General features: G+C 35.5%; 1 protein-coding gene across 16 annotated transcripts in view; it reads left to right on the top strand.

Annotated features, from left to right (window-relative positions):
• The window catches only part of PIAS2 (protein inhibitor of activated STAT 2), a 117,309-nt gene that overhangs the window by 49,140 nt on the left and 46,763 nt on the right, over positions 1-21,406 (top strand). For all 16 annotated transcript variants that reach the window (XR_007519364.1, XR_007519365.1, XR_007519363.1 and 13 more), the window contains exons 7-11: positions 1,422-1,527; positions 2,928-3,001; positions 9,914-10,074; positions 17,212-17,345; positions 18,972-19,143. Coding sequence is in view for 13 of the 16 variants with exons in the window: in XM_049901718.1 (XP_049757675.1) it covers positions 1,422-1,527; positions 2,928-3,001; positions 9,914-10,074; positions 17,212-17,345; positions 18,972-19,143 (647 nt within the window). In the remaining 3 variants the exon portion in view is untranslated. The remainder of the gene's footprint in view (positions 1-1,421; positions 1,528-2,927; positions 3,002-9,913; positions 10,075-17,211; positions 17,346-18,971; positions 19,144-21,406) is intronic.

Genomic DNA, 21,406 nt, shown 5'->3' with positions numbered 1-21,406 from the left:
AAATTACAGAGCTGGAAATAAAGAATATTTTTGTATTATTTATTGGATTATAAAATATTGCCATTATTTTAATGATTGTTCTCTAGATTTCTCATTTCTGAATTTTTTCGATAACTCATCAGTATATCAAAAGACACTGATTACTCCTAATTATTTTTCATTTTCGTGAACTGAATGTGCTGTGGTAAAACATTGGAAAATAATTTTGAAAATCTTGACCTAGTCCCAGGTTGGCCATTGTTTGATTTCGGCAAAGTTGCTTATTAAATCCCTGAGACCAGTTTATTGTAAAGATTAAGTAAAATCTCGAAAGTGGGGGTTGTATACAAATATAAATGACATTAAACAATCAAGCATTAATACTTTGAAGCTTTAGTGAGAGGAATTTGAACTGAGGAGTCTTTTTGAAGTGATTGTTAACTTACGGATTTTTAAATAAATGATTACAGATATTAAGACTTAAAATTTTGCCATATGATAGGGATAATAGTTTCTTAAAATCAAAATGATAATTGACCTAAAATTTGCACAATGTATTGGATATTCAGATATTTAAAAAGACTGTTGCTGGTTACAAGACTTTAAAAGAATAAAATTTAAAATATTTGGTTTGGCAGCTGTTAAAAGTATTTTGTTTATTGTAGAATCAGTTGAATGATATGTAATGATAAAATAGATTGTTTTAGCATTTAGGTAAAACTATACCTTATCTACTGATATAGCTCTATTAATAGCCAGACTTAAGAGGCATGGCACTGAATACTGTTACTCCCCTGCTTTATCTTTATGTTTGTCATCTCGTGTGTCTTATATACTACAGTAGCTGCCCCTTCCCCAGTAGAATTCCATTTTGGGGACTAAGTTTGTCAAAGCTTTTCTCAGAAGAAAGCTGATGGTGGGTTCATTTGAGGGATTAGCTTAAGGCCATGTAGCAGGTGTTCTCCTTTGCCAGAATTAGAACTTTAGAACTTTGGGCTCCAAATGTTAATTCAGACCGCTGGTGTTTAAACTTAGTTTCTACTATGGAACTCATTTTTCAAGTGAAAATATAAGAATTCCTTTACTTAAAGTAGCTAAACTCTATACTGGGAGAAATGGGCATGGATGGTACTCATCCATATCACGGGGCTGCTAAGATACCAGTTTTGCTAAACTAGAAACAGAGTTTGAAACCACTGGCCTATAGTTTTGTTATCTCTCACATGTGTGTTTTAAAAGTGATAAGTGATTGAGAAATACCTTTAATATGATTGCGCTTCTGTCTTCCTTAAAGTAGCTGAGTTGATTTTGTTCCCTTCTAGTCTTCCTGTGGAAGTTATTTTGAATGTTACTTTTAGAAACTAGAGTTTCTAAGACAATTATTTTATGTAAATAGAGAGTCATTGTTTCTCATTTTTAATACAGATTACCTTTCTTTGTAGAATTATTCCATGTCTGTATATCTTGTACGGCAGCTCACATCAGCCATGTTATTACAGAGATTAAAAATGAAAGGTATTCGAAACCCTGACCATTCCAGAGCGCTGAGTAAGTAATGTTTGTAAGACTGAGCATACGAGATGGTTTGGGGGGGGGGGGGCGGGCATGAAGCCTCACGCACACATCAGTACAGTAACAATTTGGGAGCAATGACTAAAACCTAAAATGAATTTTGTGTAAAATATGCTCTAAGAATGGAGCCTTGTAAATTGAAAAGGCCTTCTTTTAGCACTCTGTAGAGGATCAATTTTAAATCCCAAATAGCCTGATCTTTGGCCTTTTTATGAAAATTCTTATTTAGGTAAACATTAGCATAATAGTTTTGATGCATACTTGAGGATAGGAACTTGAGTTTTCAGAATCTCCAGTGTGTAATATAATATGCAATTTAAAAAATTCTAAGAAGCTCTTCTTGTAAAAGAGATGTTGGTATCAACAATATTTGCCTTCTGAGATGTTTAATTCTGTAATTTTGCTTTCAAAATTTGTAATGATGGGCAGAGAAAAAGCCTTTAGTAACCCATACTATAATTCAGTTATTGAATTTAATCGAAAAGACATTTTTCTGGGAAAGGAGATCTTTTTCTTCCATACCATTGAGGTAACCAGAAAGAAGAAAAAGTTCTAGATTGAAAATGGAGCCCCAGTTAGCCAAAAAAGAAAAAAGATTCTAGGTGGTAGGGCTACTGAAATGGTACTTTGCCTTGTATACTCATGCCGTTTCTCATCTCCTCAATTGCTCTTCCTGCCCAGAGCTGAAAACCAAGGAAACCCTTTCCTAGTTTTTCTTGCGTTGTTCCAGTTCCACTGCCTGGAAAGATTAACCAAGGCTCTCCCTACAATGGTATCGAGAATTGGGTATCTGAAGGAGAAGATGTGTGTATTTATTAGCTTGTATATACAGAAACTGTGTACATTACCTGGTGAATAAATCACAAGACATATTACCACATCTCTAGTAGTTTTCAATTGTCAAAGGAAGTATAAGAATATTTTTATTATATTTTCTGCTGATAGATTTAACAGTTGTTGGAAACAACCAGCACTGCCTAATAAAAACAGTAAGGAATGTGCATTAGAAAAGCATTGACGCTCAGAGTGCTGCTGTATTTATTGTATATCCATGCTCTTTCCCTAGTTGTTTTGTTCTTAATTCTTCCTTACCTACAATTTTACTTTTAAAAAGAAATTTTTTTAATTCAGTTAAACATGAGATTTAGAGTTTGTAAGTTTATAATTTTTTAAGCTAATACTGGAAGTATAATTGTGCTTTTAATACCTCTATATTTAATGGTTTATTTTACCTTTTTTTTTTTTTTTTGTAGTTTTTTGACCTATTTTAAGTGTTTGGGAAATTTTAAACTAAGATGTGTTTCTATAATTCCATTCTTGTGTCAGTATTAATTAAAAAAATTTTTTTTTGTTATTTTTTTCCCCCCTTTTTAAAGTTAAAGAAAAACTTACTGCAGATCCTGATAGCGAAATTGCTACAACTAGCCTTCGGGTGTCCCTGATGTGTCCTGTAAGTAAAGCAGCACAGCATGCTGGGGAGTTGTACTTTTTATAAATTATTTTCCTATAAAGACGAGTTTGAGAATGAATGCTATATCGTGATGCAATGACTAAACGAGAAAGAGACCTAAAAGGAAGTCTGTCCAAGAGGGGCGATAGCTTCAGGTTTAGAAATAATCTACCACAGTTAATGCTGTAGATAATCCACAGCTAATAAAAAATAGTACGCACATATTAAAAGTCGGCTCCTTTTATCAGAATATAAACGGTAGTGAAAAATAACAATGCAATTACCAGGACCTAATACATGCTAATTGATGGTCCCGGTTTAATAATTTCTGTCACTTAGAGGATGTGTGGTGTGGCTTAATCTGTTTGTGATAGTGTTTGTTTTTTTTTTTTTTAATTGAGCTTTAAGTGAAAGTTTACAAATCAAGTCAGTCTCTCATATAAAAGTTTATATACACCTTGTTATGTACTCCTAGTTACTCTCCCCCTAATGAGACAGCATACTCCTTCTCTCCACCCTGTATTCCCCATGTCCATTCAGCCAGCTCTTGTCCCCCTCTGCCATATCATCTCCCCTCCGGACAGGAGCTGCCCACAGAATCTCATGTGTCTACTTGAGCCAGGAAACTCACTCCTCACCAGTATCATTTTCTGTCCCATAGTCCAGTCCAATCCCTGTCTGAAGAGTTGGCTTTGGGAATGGTTCCTGTCTTGGGCTAATGTAATACAGTTTTAAATTAACAATATTTTTTACATAGATTCTGTGGGGGAGAATCATTCAGTAACTCTGAGATTCTCCTGTGTGCTTGGCACTGAGCTAATTGTGGGAGAAAATACTGAAGGCTTGCTAAGAAGTTATCAGAAAGTTAGTAATCTCGTTTGAGAGATACAGTGAACTCACATGGAAAAAGCAAGCTGTAATATAGCTGTGCTGTTGGAGCACCAAAGAAAAGAGAGGAGAGGTCAGGAATAGTGGATGAAGGTTTTAAAATCAGTGTTGGCAGGGAGCCTTTCCAGCTGCGAGGAACTTTGTGAGAAAAGTCACAGAGCCCTGGTGGTGCAGTGGTTAAAGCGGTTCCACTGTTGACCGAAAGGTTGGCGGTTTGAAACCACCAGCAGCTCTGCAGGAAAAAGACATGGCAGTCTGCTTTCATAGAGATTTATAGCCTTGGAGACCCTGTAGCGTCACTGTGAGTTGGAATCCACCCTATGGCAGAAGGTTTTGTTTTTTGCCCTAGGTGCAATCACCGTGTGGTCATGTCACCTTTGTTTTAGTATGTCAAATTGTTCTATCAGGAAGAAAGTGCTTCTACACAATTTATGTAAGGTATTTCTACAGTTAAAAACGCCATTTTCTCTAAGTATTGTTTTCTTAGAACTTGTACCGCCGCCCCCCGCCCCGCAACAGACCGTGTCATTCTACATGAGAGCATTCAAAACAAAACACAACAGCTAAACATACTAAAGAACTCTCAGACTTGCAGTAATAGTGAAAAGTGACATGTTGGAATAGTTATTCCTTCTATACAAGAATAGGGAGGAGTTCATTCAACCATGACAGTCTTAATAAAATTGACCATTTTAAGAATTTTAACTTTAAATTATTTGAAGAAGCAAAGTAATAGATCGAATGGTTTTTGGTCTTGTTTTAAGTTCATTAAAGTTTTTTCTTTCTCTGCTTAAAAGTGACAGCAGATCTGTTTCCAGTATCTCTTGAGCTCTTCCTTGGTATTCATCCTGTTTTTTTTCAGAGCCATTCTTTCTAAGGAAAGAGTGAACAGTATTCTTTGAGCTCTAGTAGTGCCCTGCTGGTGCCATGGTCAAGCGCCTGGCTGCTAACTGAAAGGTTGGTGGTTCAATCCCACTATCTACTCTGCGGGAGAAAAGACCTGGCAATCTGCTCCCATAAGGATTACAGCTTAGGAAACCCTATGGAGTAGTTCTGCTCTGTCCTGTAGGGTCGCTGTGATCGGAATCAGCTCAACGGCACACTACAACAAAGTGGGAACATAAAGTTGGGTAGCTGTACCATAGTATATGATAAATATTAATTGGACACCAAACACAGGTGTTTTGACCTGATTTGACAGGTGGATAACAGAACTTAGATGATGCAAGTAGCTTTTGAGAAGAGAAATACTAGTATCAGTTGAAGAAAGCAGAAGGGAGTACAACCAGTTGATGTTGGAAATAACACAGAATCAGGTACAGTGACAGTGGAGATGGAGAAGAAGAAAATGGATCACAGACACTTGGAAGGAAAAGAGTTGAACCCTGGGTTTATTTTACAAAAAACAGGGAGAGAAAACTATAGCCTAGGATGGTGCAAGAAATGTTTTTAGCTATACTTCCCAGTGTTTATAAAATGATTTAGAGTAGATGTGAATGGATGGTGGGAGCAAATTCCAAAACTTCTGCCCTTGGACTGAAGAAAAGTAATTTTAAAGTAGCTATCGAAGCAGGTTCTGTGTGAGTTGCATCATTATATTCCTGAACAAAAATCTGAATTTTATACAAGTGTTTTGTTAGTGTGATATCAGCTGTGATTTTCAGTCTTTCCTACTGAGGTAGGGTAGGTGACTGGGGAATATATAATGAAGAGCTAGGTTGGGATTCTGACATATGTGTGTATATATGTAAGTATATAAATATACTAACATATGATTATATATAAACCCAAAACCCAGTGCCGTATAGTATGTAATATATGTATTTAAGGTTCAATTATTGCTAAGAATTGTTTGAAAACCACTGACGAGCCATTTTTACTTATGAACTTTTTCGAAATTAGATTGATACTAATTATTCCATAATGAAGTGAAAATCAATTTGGATATTGTCTGCTTAACATTCTGTTAATAAGAAAAAAGTGTTACATTGGTCTGAAACAATTTCATTCATTAAAAACAATACCTTTCAAAATAGATATCACATGACCAAATTAGAATTTAGCACATTCAGATCTTTTTTAAAGATGTGCCATAATCAGTCAGTATTAGGAAATTGATCAGATTTTGCCAATGAATAATAAGTGCTTCTTAGACACTTAGGGAATGCTCATTAACTCTTGTAAGACACCAGAGTAGAATTAAATTTAGGGTCAACAACTTTTGTAGTCCTAAATGTTGTCACTGTGTGTGTTGTGGAAATTCAAAGACAGTGACAGCACAGGAGAGAAGAAGAAAAAAGGTTGCAGTTCTCAAAGTGTGGTCCAAGGATATCCAGGAGTCCCTGAGACTCTGAAGAGGTCCACAAAGTCAAAACTATTTTTATAGTAATACTGAGACGTTATTTGTCTTCTCTACTCTCATTCTCAATACTATACAATGATGTTTAACAGAGACTACCTGCCAGGTGATTATATCATTGCTGTGCTGACTAACGGAATGTGTTCTTGTGTTTTAAAAATGTTTGTTTTAATTCGTAACACAACAAATACTGAAAAGTATAACCCACATACATAAAGAGCTCTTTGAGGTTTTTTTTTTTTAAAAAAAGTGTAAGAACCAGTGGCCTATGAAAACAACAGTGGGCTGAGTTAGAGCATTACTTTAAAGAAAAAAAATTATAAAAATTGACAAATAATACTTAATACAAAATTATCCAAGTATAGCAAAAGCATAAAAAATGAAAAAAAAATTTTTTTTTACCAGAGTCTGCTATTCAGAAGGAGCCCTGGTGACGCAGCAGTTAAGAGCTTGGCTGCTAACCAAAAGGTTGGCTGTTTGAGTCTACCAGCTGCTGCTTGGAAATCCTATGGAACAGTTCTACTTAGAGTTGCTAGGAGCTGGAATCAACTTGATGGCAGTGGGTTTTGGGTTTTTTCTATTTAGCATGAATGCTGTTACTAATAGTGTGATATATATCTTTGTCGGTTTAACTATATACATATTTATATATACCGAAAAAACCAAAACTAAACCCATTGCCGTCGAGTCGATTCCGACTCCTAGTGACCCTACCGGACAGAGTAGAACTGTCCCATAGAGTTTCCAAGGAGCGCCTGGTGGATTCAAACTGCCGACCCTTTGGTTAGCAGCTGTAGCACTTAACCACTGCGCCACCAGGGTTTCCATATATATATATTTATTAAAACATATGTTATGCTATGTGTACTCTTCAGTGACTTGCTTTTTTCATTAACGGTGTATCTTAAATACATTGGCAGGTGTAGCTCTGTTTTGATCAACTGCAGATATTTTGTTGCATGGGTGTGGTGTAAAGTAATCATTCAGCTCTTTTTAGTGATTATGTGAGTTGTTTCCTAGCACTGATTTTATAAACAAATTCATGTATTTATGGAAAATTCCTAAATAAAACACCAGCAAATATAATCTAGTACTATTTTAAAAGAATAATACATGATGACAAAGAGGACTTCATTCTAGAAATGCAAAGATAGTTTGATTCTAGAAAACTTAAGAAAACTTATTAATAGCTGAAAAGGAGGAAAACTTGTAATCACTTCATTAGGTGCTAAGTAGGCATTAGTTTCATTTCTAATAGAACAAAAACTCTTAGGAAGAGAGGAAAAGGTGGATAATTCAAACCAAAAGCTAGCACCATTTGTGATGTAATAAAACTAGAAGCATTGTCATGAAAGTGAGGAAAAGTTTGGATTTGTGTTATAGCTCCAAGCTGTATCTCAGGGAATGTGTTGCCTAGTCTTCTGTAGCCCCAGGAGCTTAATTTCAAAAATAGGAATATAGATACCAGCCTTTCTGGAATTACAGGGTTGTTATGAAGATTATATGAAATTTACGTGAAAGCTCTTAGTAACACTGTAAGATTCTAGATAATTTAGGGGATCGTTTGTTATTAAAAGAAGGGAAAATATAGAAGCAAATGTTGCAGGAAGGGAAGTTGCATCAGGTTCTATTTTTTCAGTTCTAAATTATGAGCTATATTGTGCTACATACTGGTGTGAATCACTGTAACTTCTAAGATCCCTTTTAGAATTCTAGTTAGACACTTAGGTAGGGCCAATATTGCACAGTGATAAGACTCTGGAGCCAGAGTTTCTGCGTTCAGGTGTTGGCTCTGCCACTTGCAAACTTTGTAATGTTGGTCAAGTTACTTAGCTTCTTTGTGCCTTGGTTTCCTCATTTATGATACGGGGATAATATTAATAACATAAAACATATCAACCTTATATTGTAAGCATCAGTTACTGTTGTGATGATTTGGCTAAATTGCTTTCTTTTTAAATTCTGCAATAACCAAATGTTCAATTTAGAAAACTTAGAAATTACAGATAAGCCAAAAGAAAAAAGAACAGTAGAAAAATCTTACTACCCAGACAGTTAGCAGTGCTATAATTTTGCTGTGAGTTCTTTCAGACGTTATAATGCATGTGAAAAAGTCCTCTCCTCTTCCCTTCCTTTCTCCTTGCCCCTTATCCAGTCTTTTATTCATTCTACCCCCGGCCAACAAGTACTGAGCATGCAATATGTGCTAGGTACTGTGCTGCACGTCAAGGGGATTATAGTGGTGAACAGAGATACAGACCCTGTCTTTGTGGAGTTCAGGGTCTAGTGGGAGAAATACATCGTTAATCAGAATAACTGCAGAGGTGCTTATCAACAGATAATTTCTGGGAAGGAAATACACAGGGTGATTTGAAAGGTTATACAGAAAAACTTCACCTGATCTAATCTGGGTCTGAGTATGTCTTAGTTTTTGGTATACCTCTACCAGTTGGAATAAGAATTGAACAGAGCACTACAGTTATATAAAGGTATATTGAAAATTTGATAGATTTGATTATATAAAAGTAAAATTTTTATAAATGAAACATTTGTAATTCACATCACATATGTGAAGCTAGATTTTTTTCTACTATAAAGAGCCCTTATAAATAGATAATAAAAGATTAATAACCAAATGGAAAAATGAGAAAAAGTGAGAATAAATAGTTCTTAGAAACACCAAATGACTCTTAGTAGTAAAAAGAGGCTCAGCTTCGCTTATAAGAAATGCAGTTCATAACTGTAATAGGATATTTTTCACCTACCACATTGGCAGAGATCAAAGAATTCAGTAGACTATGTTCACAAGGTCAAGGGTGACCAAACACATTCATACATGTGTACATGTAAATCGGAGTCCTGGTGGTACAGTGGGTTAGAGCTCAGGCTGCTAAACAAAAGGTTGGCAGTTCAAATCCACCAGCTGCTCCCAAGAAGCCATATGGGGCAGTTCTGCTCTGTCAGTATGAGTCAGAAATGACTCAACAGCAATGGTTGTATGTTTGCCTTATGTGTAAATCCATATGTATAACCACTGTGGAAGGTATTTGTCAGTATGACAAAAACCACAAATATGCTTTCCCTTTGACCCAAAAATTTCACTTCTAGGAATTTTCCTACAGATATTTGTTGCACCATTGTTTGTAGTGATAATAGATTGGAAACAATTTCAATGTCCATCACTAGAATAACTGGTTAAATAAATTGATACCTTCATATAATGGTAGCTTTTTATGTACTGAAGTATGAAATAGTCACTAAGATACATTATGTGATAGAAGGTGCAGAATTGTGTATAGCGTGCCACCATTTATGGGAAAATATTTTTTAAAATACACACTTGAACGTCTACAAAAGGGAATGCAAAAGATGGACAACAGTGGTTCTCTCTAAATGGGGTCTGGAGGACTGGGTGAGGAGACTTGTTTTCACCATAAATGTCTTTTTCTACTGGTAGAATTACACATGTTAACTATTTTGAAAATGTGAAGTGATATTTTAAAAATAATAAGGCACTCAATGAATAGAAGTAGAGTATGTAGTGATGTTGATGGGAGTAATTCTGATTTGGATTTCTTTTTCACTGTGATCTATGACTGTGTTCCCTTTGAGGTCTTGATCTCTTTGCTGAAATAATTTTTCGTGTTGTGTTCCCTGTCCTGTAGTTAGGAAAAATGAGGCTGACAATCCCATGTCGTGCAGTGACTTGTACACATCTGCAGTGTTTTGATGCTGCTCTTTATCTCCAAATGAATGAGAAGAAGCCCACCTGGATTTGTCCTGTGTGTGACAAAAAGGCTACATATGAAAGTCTAATATTGGATGGGTAAGTATCCTTTTTAACAGCTGTTGATCATGTCTCTGTTCTCTACAGCCTCATATCCATTCTTCTCCAACATAAAGCCCAGATGTTCATGTCTTCCCTGCTTAATTCTTATTCTCAATCTTATTTTTGTTTTAATTTTATTGTGGTAAAACACATATAACATAAAATTTGCCGTTTTAACCATTTTTAAGTGTACAGTTTATTGGCATTAATTATGTTCACAGTGTGGTATAACCATCGCTACTACCTGTTTGCAAAATCTTTTCGTCACCCCAAACAGAAAGTCTGTATTCATTAAGCAATAACCCCTCATTTCTCCCTCACCCCAGCCCCTGGTAATGTCTAATTTACTTTCTCTCTTAGGAGTTTGCCTTTTCTTATATACATAAGTGGAACCATCCAATATTTGTCCTTTTGTGTTTGACTTATTTCACTTAACACTATTTTTGAGGTTCATCCCATGTTGTAGCTGTGTTAGGACATCAGTCTTATTTTTAAACTGGTTAAAAAAAAAAAACAAAAACCCAAACCCATCGCTACCTATAGGACAGAGTAGAACTGCTCCATAGTGTTTCCAAGGAGTGCCTCGTGGATTCGAACTGCTGACCTTTTCATTAGCAGCCAAGCTCTTAACCACTATGCCACCAGGGTTTCTGATTAATCTGGTTAATGGCTCTTTTATCTTTATAATATGATTTGTGTTGGGGGGAAAAAGTGTGTAGTTTCCTTTTATTTTTGCTTTCCAAGATAATATTTTATATCCCGTAGGAAGCCCAGTCCATTTAATGACACCATTTTGCTTGCCTAGAACTTTTTGAAAAGGCAACTAAGGTCTAGGCAAAAAAGGCAAAGGGAGTGGTAGGGTATAGACCAGTCACATTATGCAGCTGCTAAGTTCAAAACTGGAATTCACCCCTAGGTTTTTCTGACTCTAAAGCCCAAACTCTTAGGCATTATATCTCATATCATGTTATATATGTCAGAATTTAGAAAACAGTGCGATTAATCATACCATTAATTATAATTAAGTGGAATATCCATTTTTTAAATAACACTTTTAAAAATTGCATGTGTAATATATGCTCTAGTGTAAGATTTTAAAAGTACAATTAATAAAAAGATTAAAAATCATCAATACCATTCTGTAGTAATGACTTTGTTTTTGATGTACTAAAAAGATTGAAATCATACTTCATTTACGTAATGATTTGTAACCTACTTTTTCACTCACTATGTAGTGAAAAATATCCTTGATTTTTAAGAATACTTGTAGAGCTTTTTTTTTTCTTCAAAGAGTTTATTACTGTAGAGAGGAGTAGGGCAGTGAAGAGTGGATGTGACTGACTTTTCTTTCTAAATTTATGGTGTGCTGTGTTTTTACTTTTATAATCTTTTTAACTTCTTACTTTAAAGTAATAACAAACTTAGAAGTTGCAGCAGCAGCACAAAGAGCTTCCTGTGTAACTTTGACCCAGATGTACCAATTGTTAACATTTTGTTATGTTTGTTTTGTCACATTCCCTCTCAATATGTCTGTATATACACACTTTTGGGAGGGTGGGTGAGTGTGTGGGGGGAGGGGCGAGAGAGAGAGAGAGAGATCCCCCCCGCCCCGAATTCATTTGAGTAGTCTGACAGCAAGTTGCATATGTCTTATCCCTTTGCCTTTATTTTAGGAAATATTTCATAAATACTTGATATACCATTATATGGATATACCACTAATGACTGGAACATTTTTCCTTTTATTGCCTATCATGTTTATTTCTATTCTTTTTCTATTTTAAGTTGTCCTGTAAGGTGAACATTTTTGAAGCTGATTCATTGTGTATGTGTTTGGGGTTTTCCTTAACATAAGTTCTCAGAGGTAGAAATACTGAGTTAAACAGAATATATTATTTTAAGGCTTTTAGTATTTATTATTAAGATACGTCCTAGAAAGAGGAAACTATTTTATTCTCATAGTAAATCATTTCATTCTCCTGCCAACAGTGTGTTAGAATGTCCATTTGTCAGCTCTTTTACTAAACCTTACTTATTAAATCTTATTTTTAAAATTTCCTGGTTAAAAAGATAACTGCTTCAGTTTCTGTTCCTTGTATTATCAGCCATTTCTTCACACATATGTTTTTCATTATTTTATCTTCTGGGAATTCCCTTTTAATTGTTCATTTTTTCTATGGGACTGTTTGTCTTTTTCTTACTGATTTATAAATGGTCATTATATATTAAAGATACTAATTTCTCTGTAAGCATGTGGCAAGTGTATTTTTCCAGTTTGCATTTTAATTATTGTGATTTTTTTTTTTTTTTTTTATTCAGAAGCTTTAAGTTTTGATTTCATCAAATGCCTTTTCCTTTTGGATTTCTGCCTTTAATACATTTAGAAAGTTCCAGAGATTTTATATAAGTATTCTCTTTATCTTTTTACAAGTACTTTCATGAATTCATTCAAACTAGTACTTATTGAAAACCTGTTATGTGTCAAGCATTGAGTCTGAAGTGGTGAATAGAGCATTTCTAGTGTGAGACAATAAAAAAAATTACATCTTGTGTTAAGTTCTCTGAAGGTAAAGAATGGAACTGTGTGAGAGAAATTGGGACTGTGGAACAAACTTCAGGGTAAGAGAAAGGCATTAAGGTAGGAACCGCTCATCACACAAACCTGTCAGTAGTTTCAACATTTATTGAATAATCTCTCCCATAAACTTGAGATACTGCCTGTATAATACAGTGAATTCTTATGTATACCCATTTAATTTCTGAGCTGTTATTTTGTTCCATTGATCAAAGTATTAGTGAGCAAGTACAAAAGTTTTAATTATTGGATTTGTGTTAATATCTATTAGGCTGTTCTTTTTCAGAGTTTTCTTGGCTAGTATCACAACTTATTTTGCTATACTCAGTTGGATAAAAGTATTCTCAAATTATTCAAACCAATCTTGTCTGGGTTTTGATTGGAATTATGTTAAGCTTTTAGTATAATTCAGGAAAATAAATGTCTTTAAAGTATTACACCTTCTCATGAAGGAGGCGTTTTTTTCCTATTTATTTTTATAAGCATTATTGAGATATAATTGACAAACAGAAGAACTACGCATATGTAAAGTGTACAATTTGATAAATTTCGACCTATATGTACACCTGCGAAATCATCACCACAATCAAGATTGTGAACATACCATGACACCCGTAGTTTTCTTAGGTGTCTTTCTAATCCCTCCTCTTAACCCTGTCCCCAGATAAACAGTGATATGTTGTTTGTATAGATTAGTTTGGACTTTCTTAAATTTTAAATGAATGGAAGCATAAAACATGTGCTTTATTTGTCTAGCTTCTCTTGCTTAGCCTAGATATTTTGATATTTGTCCACATTGCTGTGTATACCAATGGCTCATTTGTTTTATGGCTGAGCAGCATTGTGTTGTATAGCTAACACCACAGTTTATCCATTTAGCTGTTAATGGGTTGTTTCTCATTTTGAGCTATTGTAAATAAAACTGCTATGAACATTCTTGTCCAAGTTTTTGTGTGGACTGATGTTTTCTTTTCTCTTGTGTAAATAAATAGGAGTGGAATGACTGGTCACATGTTAGATTTATGCTTGACTTTTAAAGAAACTACCAAAGCTTTCCAACGTGGTTCTGTCAATTTTTTGTTCCCACTAGCCATGTATGAGAGCTCCACTAGCTCCACATGCTCACCAGCACTTGGTGTGGTTGTTGTGTTGTTGGTCTTTTTAATTTTATACATTCTAGAGGGCATATAGTTGGAGCCCTTTATGTACTGTGTGAATTTTATTTGCATTTCCCTTATAACTAATTGGAGCCCTGGTGGTGTAGTAGTTAAGAGTTCGGCTACTAACCAAAAGGTCAGTAGTTGAATCCACTGTCCGCTCCTTGGAAACGCTGTGAAGCAGTTCTGCCCTGTTCTGTAGGGTCACTATGAGTTGGAATCAACTCGATGGCGATGAGTTTGGTTTGTTTGATTTTTTGGTTTTATGACTAATTATGTTGAGTATTTTTTCGCGTTTGTTCCCAATCGGCATATTTTCTTTGGTGAAGTGTCTTCTCATACTTTTCCCCATTTTTTAATTGGTTCGTTTATTTCCCTGTTATTGAGTGTTGAAAATTCTTTATATGTTCCAGATACAAGTGTGTTAATCAGATATGTGATTTGCAGATATTTTCTGACGGTTTATCTTTTCAGTCTTTTAACAGTGTCTTTCAAAAAACTGAAGTTTATAATTTTGGATGAAGGCCAATTTATAGTTTTTCTTTTATGGATTGTGTTTTTGGTGTCATATTAAGACATTTTTCCTTAACCCAAGGTCACAGAGATTTTCCCTATGCTTTCTTTAGGAGTTTCATGATTTTAGCTTTACGTTTAGGTCTATTACCATATCAAGTGAATTTTTGCATATGGTGTGTGGTAAAGATCAAGGTTCATTATTTTTGTTACATGACCATGCAAGTTCTCCTTCACCATTTGTTGAAAATACTGTCTTTTCCTCATTAAATTTCCTTTGCACCTTTTTGAAAAATCAATTGACGGTGAACGTGTGGATCTATCTATGGGCTCTATTCTCTTGCACTGATTTATTTGTCAATATATCAGTAGTACTTCACTAATTGAAAAATAGTTTGGTTTTTTTTTTTTGTCCTTTTCCACTAAGTTTACTACCTGTTTGGTTTCTTATGGATGATTTTTCTATTTTGGATTGTATTTTCCTGCTTATTTGCATGCCTGGTAATTTTTGGGAAACACTGGTGGCGTAGTGGTTAAGAGCTACAGTTGCTAACCATTAGGTTGGCAGTTCAGATCCGCCAGGCGCTCCTTGGAAACTCTATGGGGCAGTTCTGTTCTGTCCTATAGGGTCGCTATGAGTCAGAATTGACTCGACGGCAGTGGGTTTGGTTTTTGGTTTGGGGTAATTTTTGATTGGATGCTAGACCTTGTTAGGTGCTGGATGTTCATGTAGCCTTTTTTTAAAAAAAATTTCTCACCTTTATTATGGGACATATTACGGTTTCTTGGAAACAGTTAAATTCTTTGAAGGCTTGCTTTAAGTCTTTCTGGGTGGCACCAGAAAACCCTTTAGTTTAGAGGCAATAGGACAGGGTAGAACTTGATAAATTTTGACCTAGTCGTACACCTGTATATTTCCTTCTGAGTACTGTATCCAGTGTAGTGTCTATTGCAAGATTTTCCCACCAGGCTTTCGACAACACCAACTATTCCTGGCCCTGTCTGAGCTCAGGGGTTTATTTCTCTGCTTCTTGGGGGCTGTTCTTTCCATGGTCAGGGAGCTTCTTTGCATACATGCAGTGGTCAATACACTGTTGAAGACTGAGGAGTAAACCCTGTACAGACCTTTAGAGCTCTCTCTGTTGATCACCTTTCTTCACTCTGGTACTCTGTGCTGTGAACTCTCACTGCCTTGGACTCCATTTACTCTCAAATCAATCTTCTCAATTTAGGAATACAACTAGCGTCCCCTTTGGGCTGCCTTTCCCTGGGAAGCAGGAAATAGGGGCAGTTGTAGGGTCATTTCTTATTTCCCCATTCTCAGGGGACCACTATTCTGTGATGCCTGTTGTCCAGTGTCTAAAATTCATTGTTTCGTTTATTTTCTGGGGTTTTAGTTGTTTAAGGCCAGAGGGTAAATTTGGTCCCTGTTACTCCATTTTCACCAGAAATGAAAGTGACCCCTTTCTTTTGAAAGCTTTTTCTACAATAATAATCTTTTTAAAAAGATTTTTTCTCTGGTAATAATTCAACTCTTCGAGTATTAACAATTTAGTTGATCATTTAATGAAAATTGTAAAAAGATTACCTTTTATAGTTCTAATAAGTTTTCTATGACACAGTTGACAATAGGATGTTTAAAGTCTTGGTAATAAAATACCTGGAATGTGTCAACTAGCATTCTTGTTTGTCACCGTCATAACCTCCATAAACTAATTTTAAGAAGTTAACATTGATATAAGGACAAATTCCTGTTGGCAGCCTTCATTCCTTATACAATGTCTTCACTGTAAAGTCCCATTGATTCACCTTGTAGATAAGAAAATCGACTCTTAAGAGCATGGGTTCAACACAACTCTCACACACGCAAATGCATTCTTACACTTTCACAGTTATTTTTGCAGGTTTTCTTATGAGGTTAAATTGTCTGTACTATATAATAATAATAATAAACTTCTTTTGTTACTTGTTAACAGTTGTTTATTTCTAGTCGAAAGCGAACATTTGAGACCTTGAATTACCAAGGTAGCATAGCTGTTAGGGGTCTTCTTTGTGCTTTACAGTGTGATACCATGAGGAATCTGCAAAAGGGCTATGAAATCAAATATGAGAGTTAAGTGTAGTATCCAGGGAACAGTATAAATTAGCATATAATTAATATTACGTCCTTTGATAAAATACTGTTAAGTCTAACGATAATTTGTTTCTATTTTTCTCTTATTTGTAAGCTAATAAATAATGGGTCATAAGGGCTGTCAAAGATGTTTGGTTTTCTTTAGATCTTTTTATTACCTAGTGATTTTTATTTCCTGTAATCCAAATTTGAAGCGATTTTAGATCATTTTATTATTTGCATCAGTATTATAGTTGAATTTAACTTCTAATGTTAATTCAAGCTGTAAAGTGATCTAGCTCTCGTTGTCATGGTGTACTAGGCTTTAGTTAAGTTGTGTGATTGTAGTGCTGTCAAGAGTTCCCATTCCTCACTTCCTGTTCTACCATCATGGTCCTTCCTTTTTGATATGAAGCTTTTAAATTACTTTTTGTATAGGGACATTTATGTTTGCTTGTGTTTGTTTTATGTGTTGGCTTTGAGGTAGTTCTTATGGCTAATCCCAGCTAGGAAACTCCAGGTGTCTGTTTCTGTTTACCCACTGCTTTTTTGAATGATACTCAGTAAGTCACTTAACACTCTTGTTGCCCATTACAAATCTAAAACCTAGGTTAGGGTGTAGATAATACTTGTAGTAAAGTGTACAGTATTGAAATACTTTAAAAAATTTTTGCGATAGCATTACGTTTACCTCCAGGGTAATGTGTATTACTTTATTATTTCACCTTTGATCAAAGCCATTGATTGTATTTATGTACTTCTTAATTGGTTTATAGGCTTTTTATGGAAATTCTCAATGACTGTTCAGATGTGGATGAAATCAAATTTCAAGAAGATGGTTCTTGGTGTCCAATGAGACCGAAGAAAGAAGCTATGAAAGTATCCAGTCAGTCGTGTACAAAAATAGAAAGTATGTGCAGAGTGGCAGTGGAGAGCGAAGCCATGAGACTTGTGCAACACTAATTTTATCGTTGACTTTGACCACTAGAGTGCCATTTAGTGCTCTGTTTGCTAACTTTATCTTTTGATCATCAGTTGCATATGTAATTTTCCCCAAATGAATTTTATTCTTTCCTTAAGAAATGTGCTAAAATTTACCCCGAGAGTATGGCCCCCAGTCACCCTTTTAACTCATTACTGAAGTCACTCTTGAGGTTCACCCCTTCAGCCAAAGATTAGACAGGCCCATAAACAAAACAAAAGGAGACTAAATGGGCATACCAGCCCAGGGGCAAGGACGGAAAGGCAGAGGGGACAGGAAAGCTGATAATGGGGAACCTGAGGTTGAGAAGGGGAGAGTGTTGACATGTTGTGGGGTTGGCAGCCAATGTCACAAAACAATATGTGTGTGTATTGTTTAATGAGAAACTAATTTGCTCTGTAAACCTTCATCTAAAGTACAATTTTTAAAAATGTGCTGAAATTTATACCATTTTATAACCAGCCTGTTCATGATATATTTTTAATGGGTAAAGTAAATGAAATAATCGCCTAAAATTATTGTAACATATGATGATTGTTATAAAATGAAAAGTTACAGGTGACATTTCTGTGGACAATTTTCCAGAATTGTTTTTAGAGTACCTGTTTGGACTCTGTGTGGGAGGAACCCCAAATGGAGGTGTGGTTTGATAGGCCTCATCATCTAGTGGAATTATGGGACAGTTGCAGGTTAATTGCTAAGAAGTTGAACACATTGTTTCCTTCTGTTTTCTTTGTGTGAAGGAATTCGATTGTTGCTTTGGCCTTCAACTCTACACCTGTCCACACTGAGTGGGAGAAATAAGGGCAGTTTGAGTAATTGAAACCCATAATTGAGCTTAAAAATTTTCTTTTTATCTAACACACTCTACTAGCTGCATTTGAATTTTGTTCTGTGTTTGAAGTTCTAACAAACAATATAATGAATAATAGGGTGTTCAGAGCGAGAAAGGAGAAAAAAATAAAGGATTTATGCCAATTTTAATTTTTCCCCAGTGATTGGTATTTAATCTCAGACTGGAGCAACCACAGCTTCCGGTCATCTTTGAGGAAAAGAGTGATTTAGATGATTAGTTGCTGCTGCGTTTCCATTATCAACTAGCATTCATTTTCTACTAAACAGATTGTCCAAACCAAACCCAGTGCTGTTGAGTCGATTCCAACTCATAGCGACCCTATAGGACAGAATAGAACTGCCCCATAGAGTTTCCAAGGAGCATGTGGCGGATCGAACTGCCGACCCTTTGGTTAGCAGCCGTAGCACTTAACCACTACACCGCCAGGGCTTCCAAGCAGATTATAGTCTATACTAATACAGTCTCCCTGAAATGGTGAGTTGATGTGTTGTGCGAGACTGTTCTAACGGGCAGAAAGAAGAACCTATTTGGTTAGGAAGTATTGATGAGAAAAGCTTTACGTGTCTGAATGATTTAGGTATGAAGTTGGGATTTTTTTTTCAACTTATCAAGGTGAAAATTTTTATGAAGTTCTGGCTTTTGATGAAAAGTATGTACGTTCTTTGACATGTGCCTTAATTTTTCGCCCCTATGTGCAGGTTCAGGTGTTCTCAGTAAGCCTTGCTCAGTGACTGTAGCCAATGAGGCGAGCAAGAAGAAAGTGGATGTTATTGACTTAACAATAGAAAGCTCTTCCGATGAAGAGGAAGACCCTCCTGCTAAAAGGAAATGCATCTTTATGTCAGAAACACAAAGCAGCCCAACCAAAGGGTTTGTTAATTTATAGTTCACTATTGATCATTACACTTGCAACTAACTCTTCTTGGGATAGATTTGTAAATGTCTTTTTGAGATGATACTTAGCCATAGAAGGTACTTTTAATTTGCTTTTGTTTGGTTGAAATATTTTCAAATAAGCATGTTGTTTATAGGAAAGCAAATTTGATGAAAATATTTTCATCTTTGGGAAGTGAGATTTGCACTCTTTTAACATGTCTGAGAATTTATTTCATACTTGAAATTTGTGTCATTTTCTTGAACCCATTTGTAAGGAGTAAATTTGGCATCTCAGACAAGTATGAGGAAGCCTGGTGTAATGGAGTGTGGAATCCGACAGTTATGGGTTCTAGTTCTGGCACACCACTTACTCATTCTGTGATCTTGGATGAAATATTTAACTTGTTTGAGCCTCCTTTTTCTGTTCTGTAAAACGGGGTTAAATAATGCCTACCTCTTAGAATTATTGTCAAGTTTCAATGAGATAATGAAGAGCTTAGCCTTGGTGTCTGGAACATGGTAGTTTCTCAATAAAAATTGATTCCCTTCCCTTCCCACCCTCTCCAGGGGAAAATATGGACAAGTAAATGCATTCTAGAATGTATTCTTTATGAGTCATCTGGCAGAAGCCATTACTGACAGGTTCTGGGTATTTTGTAATAAATGGTTTTTACAGTGAGATTTTGAAAACCTACAAGGAGGGGGTAGGAGGTTCTCCTGACATCCCAAGAACACATTCTTTCAAACTTGGGTGTTCCAGTCTGTATAAATTGCAGCTATCTACCTCATTGCATGAAGTCAACTACATTTACACAGCACCCATACAGAACAACTCTTATGAAACAGGCTCAAATAGAAACATAAATGAAAATTCTGAATTCAATATTAGGAAATCATTCAATTATATATTAAAATGACATCACCTGCTACCGAATAGGGTTTATCATAGGAATGCTTTAATATTAGAAAATATATTGATAAAATGGAACTGGTCACCTTAATAGATGCTGAATAGGCATTCGATAAAATTAATAATCATTCCTGATAGAAACTCTTCAAAACATCAAAATTCATTGAATGGTTTGCAGGGATCAGCACTTAATTTGTTCTTAGGCAGCATTAATAAAAGCGCAGGGTCCAGGACGCTACCATGCCAGTTTTGCTCCATTTTGGGCTAGATGGCTCTCACTCAGAGCATTGTAGTTATTGCTGATCATCAAGAAGGGTATTAACAAATGATTGTAGGCCCAAGGGGTGAGGGGGACCAGGGTGGTAAATATGGTGGGTGAATGGGTCCAAGGACTGACGATGCTAAGCCTGGAGAGAGGATATGCTATAGCAACTTCATAGTCCATAAAAGGAAGTCATTGACTAGCTGGATTAAGTTTATTCTTTGTTATGACATTTGGTCCAATGGAGGAAAGATGCTGAATACTAAGAAAGTTGATGTTTTGTCATTGAAGTAGAATGAATGCTACCTGTCACAGAATCATAGTGGAGACTCATGCTTTGTTTATATCACTTCTGTGACCCCTTCAAACTCTTAAATACTTTTGTGATTTTGTTCTGTCGTCCTTTTCACATCCCTTCTGTGGCTCAGCATCTAAAAATTTTATGGTTTTCTTCTGCTGTGTAGGTTTAGCATAGGAGTTCTGGGTCAGTGGTTATAAACAAATATGAAAGAATAGAGAATGAAAAACCAAGAAAACTTATTTTGACTTGTAGTCCAGAATTTATGTGAACAGCTACTTTTTTTACTTACTGTTATAATAAAAACTTTATTCTTATAAACATTTAGAAAGCACCAAGAAGAAAGTAAAAGCCATTCCACTGTTAATATTTTGATGGCTATTTTTCTAGCCCCTTTCTTTGAATACTTCCTGTAGTATTTAAATGCAGTCGTATAATACCTATCATTTTGTAACTCAAAAAAACCTCTTTCAAAGAAATTTTTTTACTATCATTTCTGTGTGTTACAAGGTGGTTGAACCTGTAATGATAATAGAATTGTTATCATTAAGAAGAACATAGTTTGTTTAAGAACAACATAGATTTTATCCTGGACAGTTATACTGAACTAATAATACTTGTGTTAGGTATTTTGTGAGGAAGTCCTAGTGGTGCAGTGGCTAAGTACTTGGGTGCTAACCAAAAGACTGGTGGTTTGTACCTACCCAGCAGCACTTGGGAGGAAAGACCAGGCAGTCTGTTCCTGTAAAGTACTATAGCCTAGAAAACCCTGTGCCCCAGTAGTGCT

Source organism: Elephas maximus, chromosome 11 (genome assembly GCF_024166365.1).
Source record: "Elephas maximus indicus isolate mEleMax1 chromosome 11, mEleMax1 primary haplotype, whole genome shotgun sequence".
NCBI lineage: Eukaryota > Metazoa > Chordata > Mammalia > Proboscidea > Elephantidae > Elephas > Elephas maximus.
Note: the sequence above shows the minus strand (reverse complement) of the source record. Positions and strands in the feature narration are given on the sequence as shown.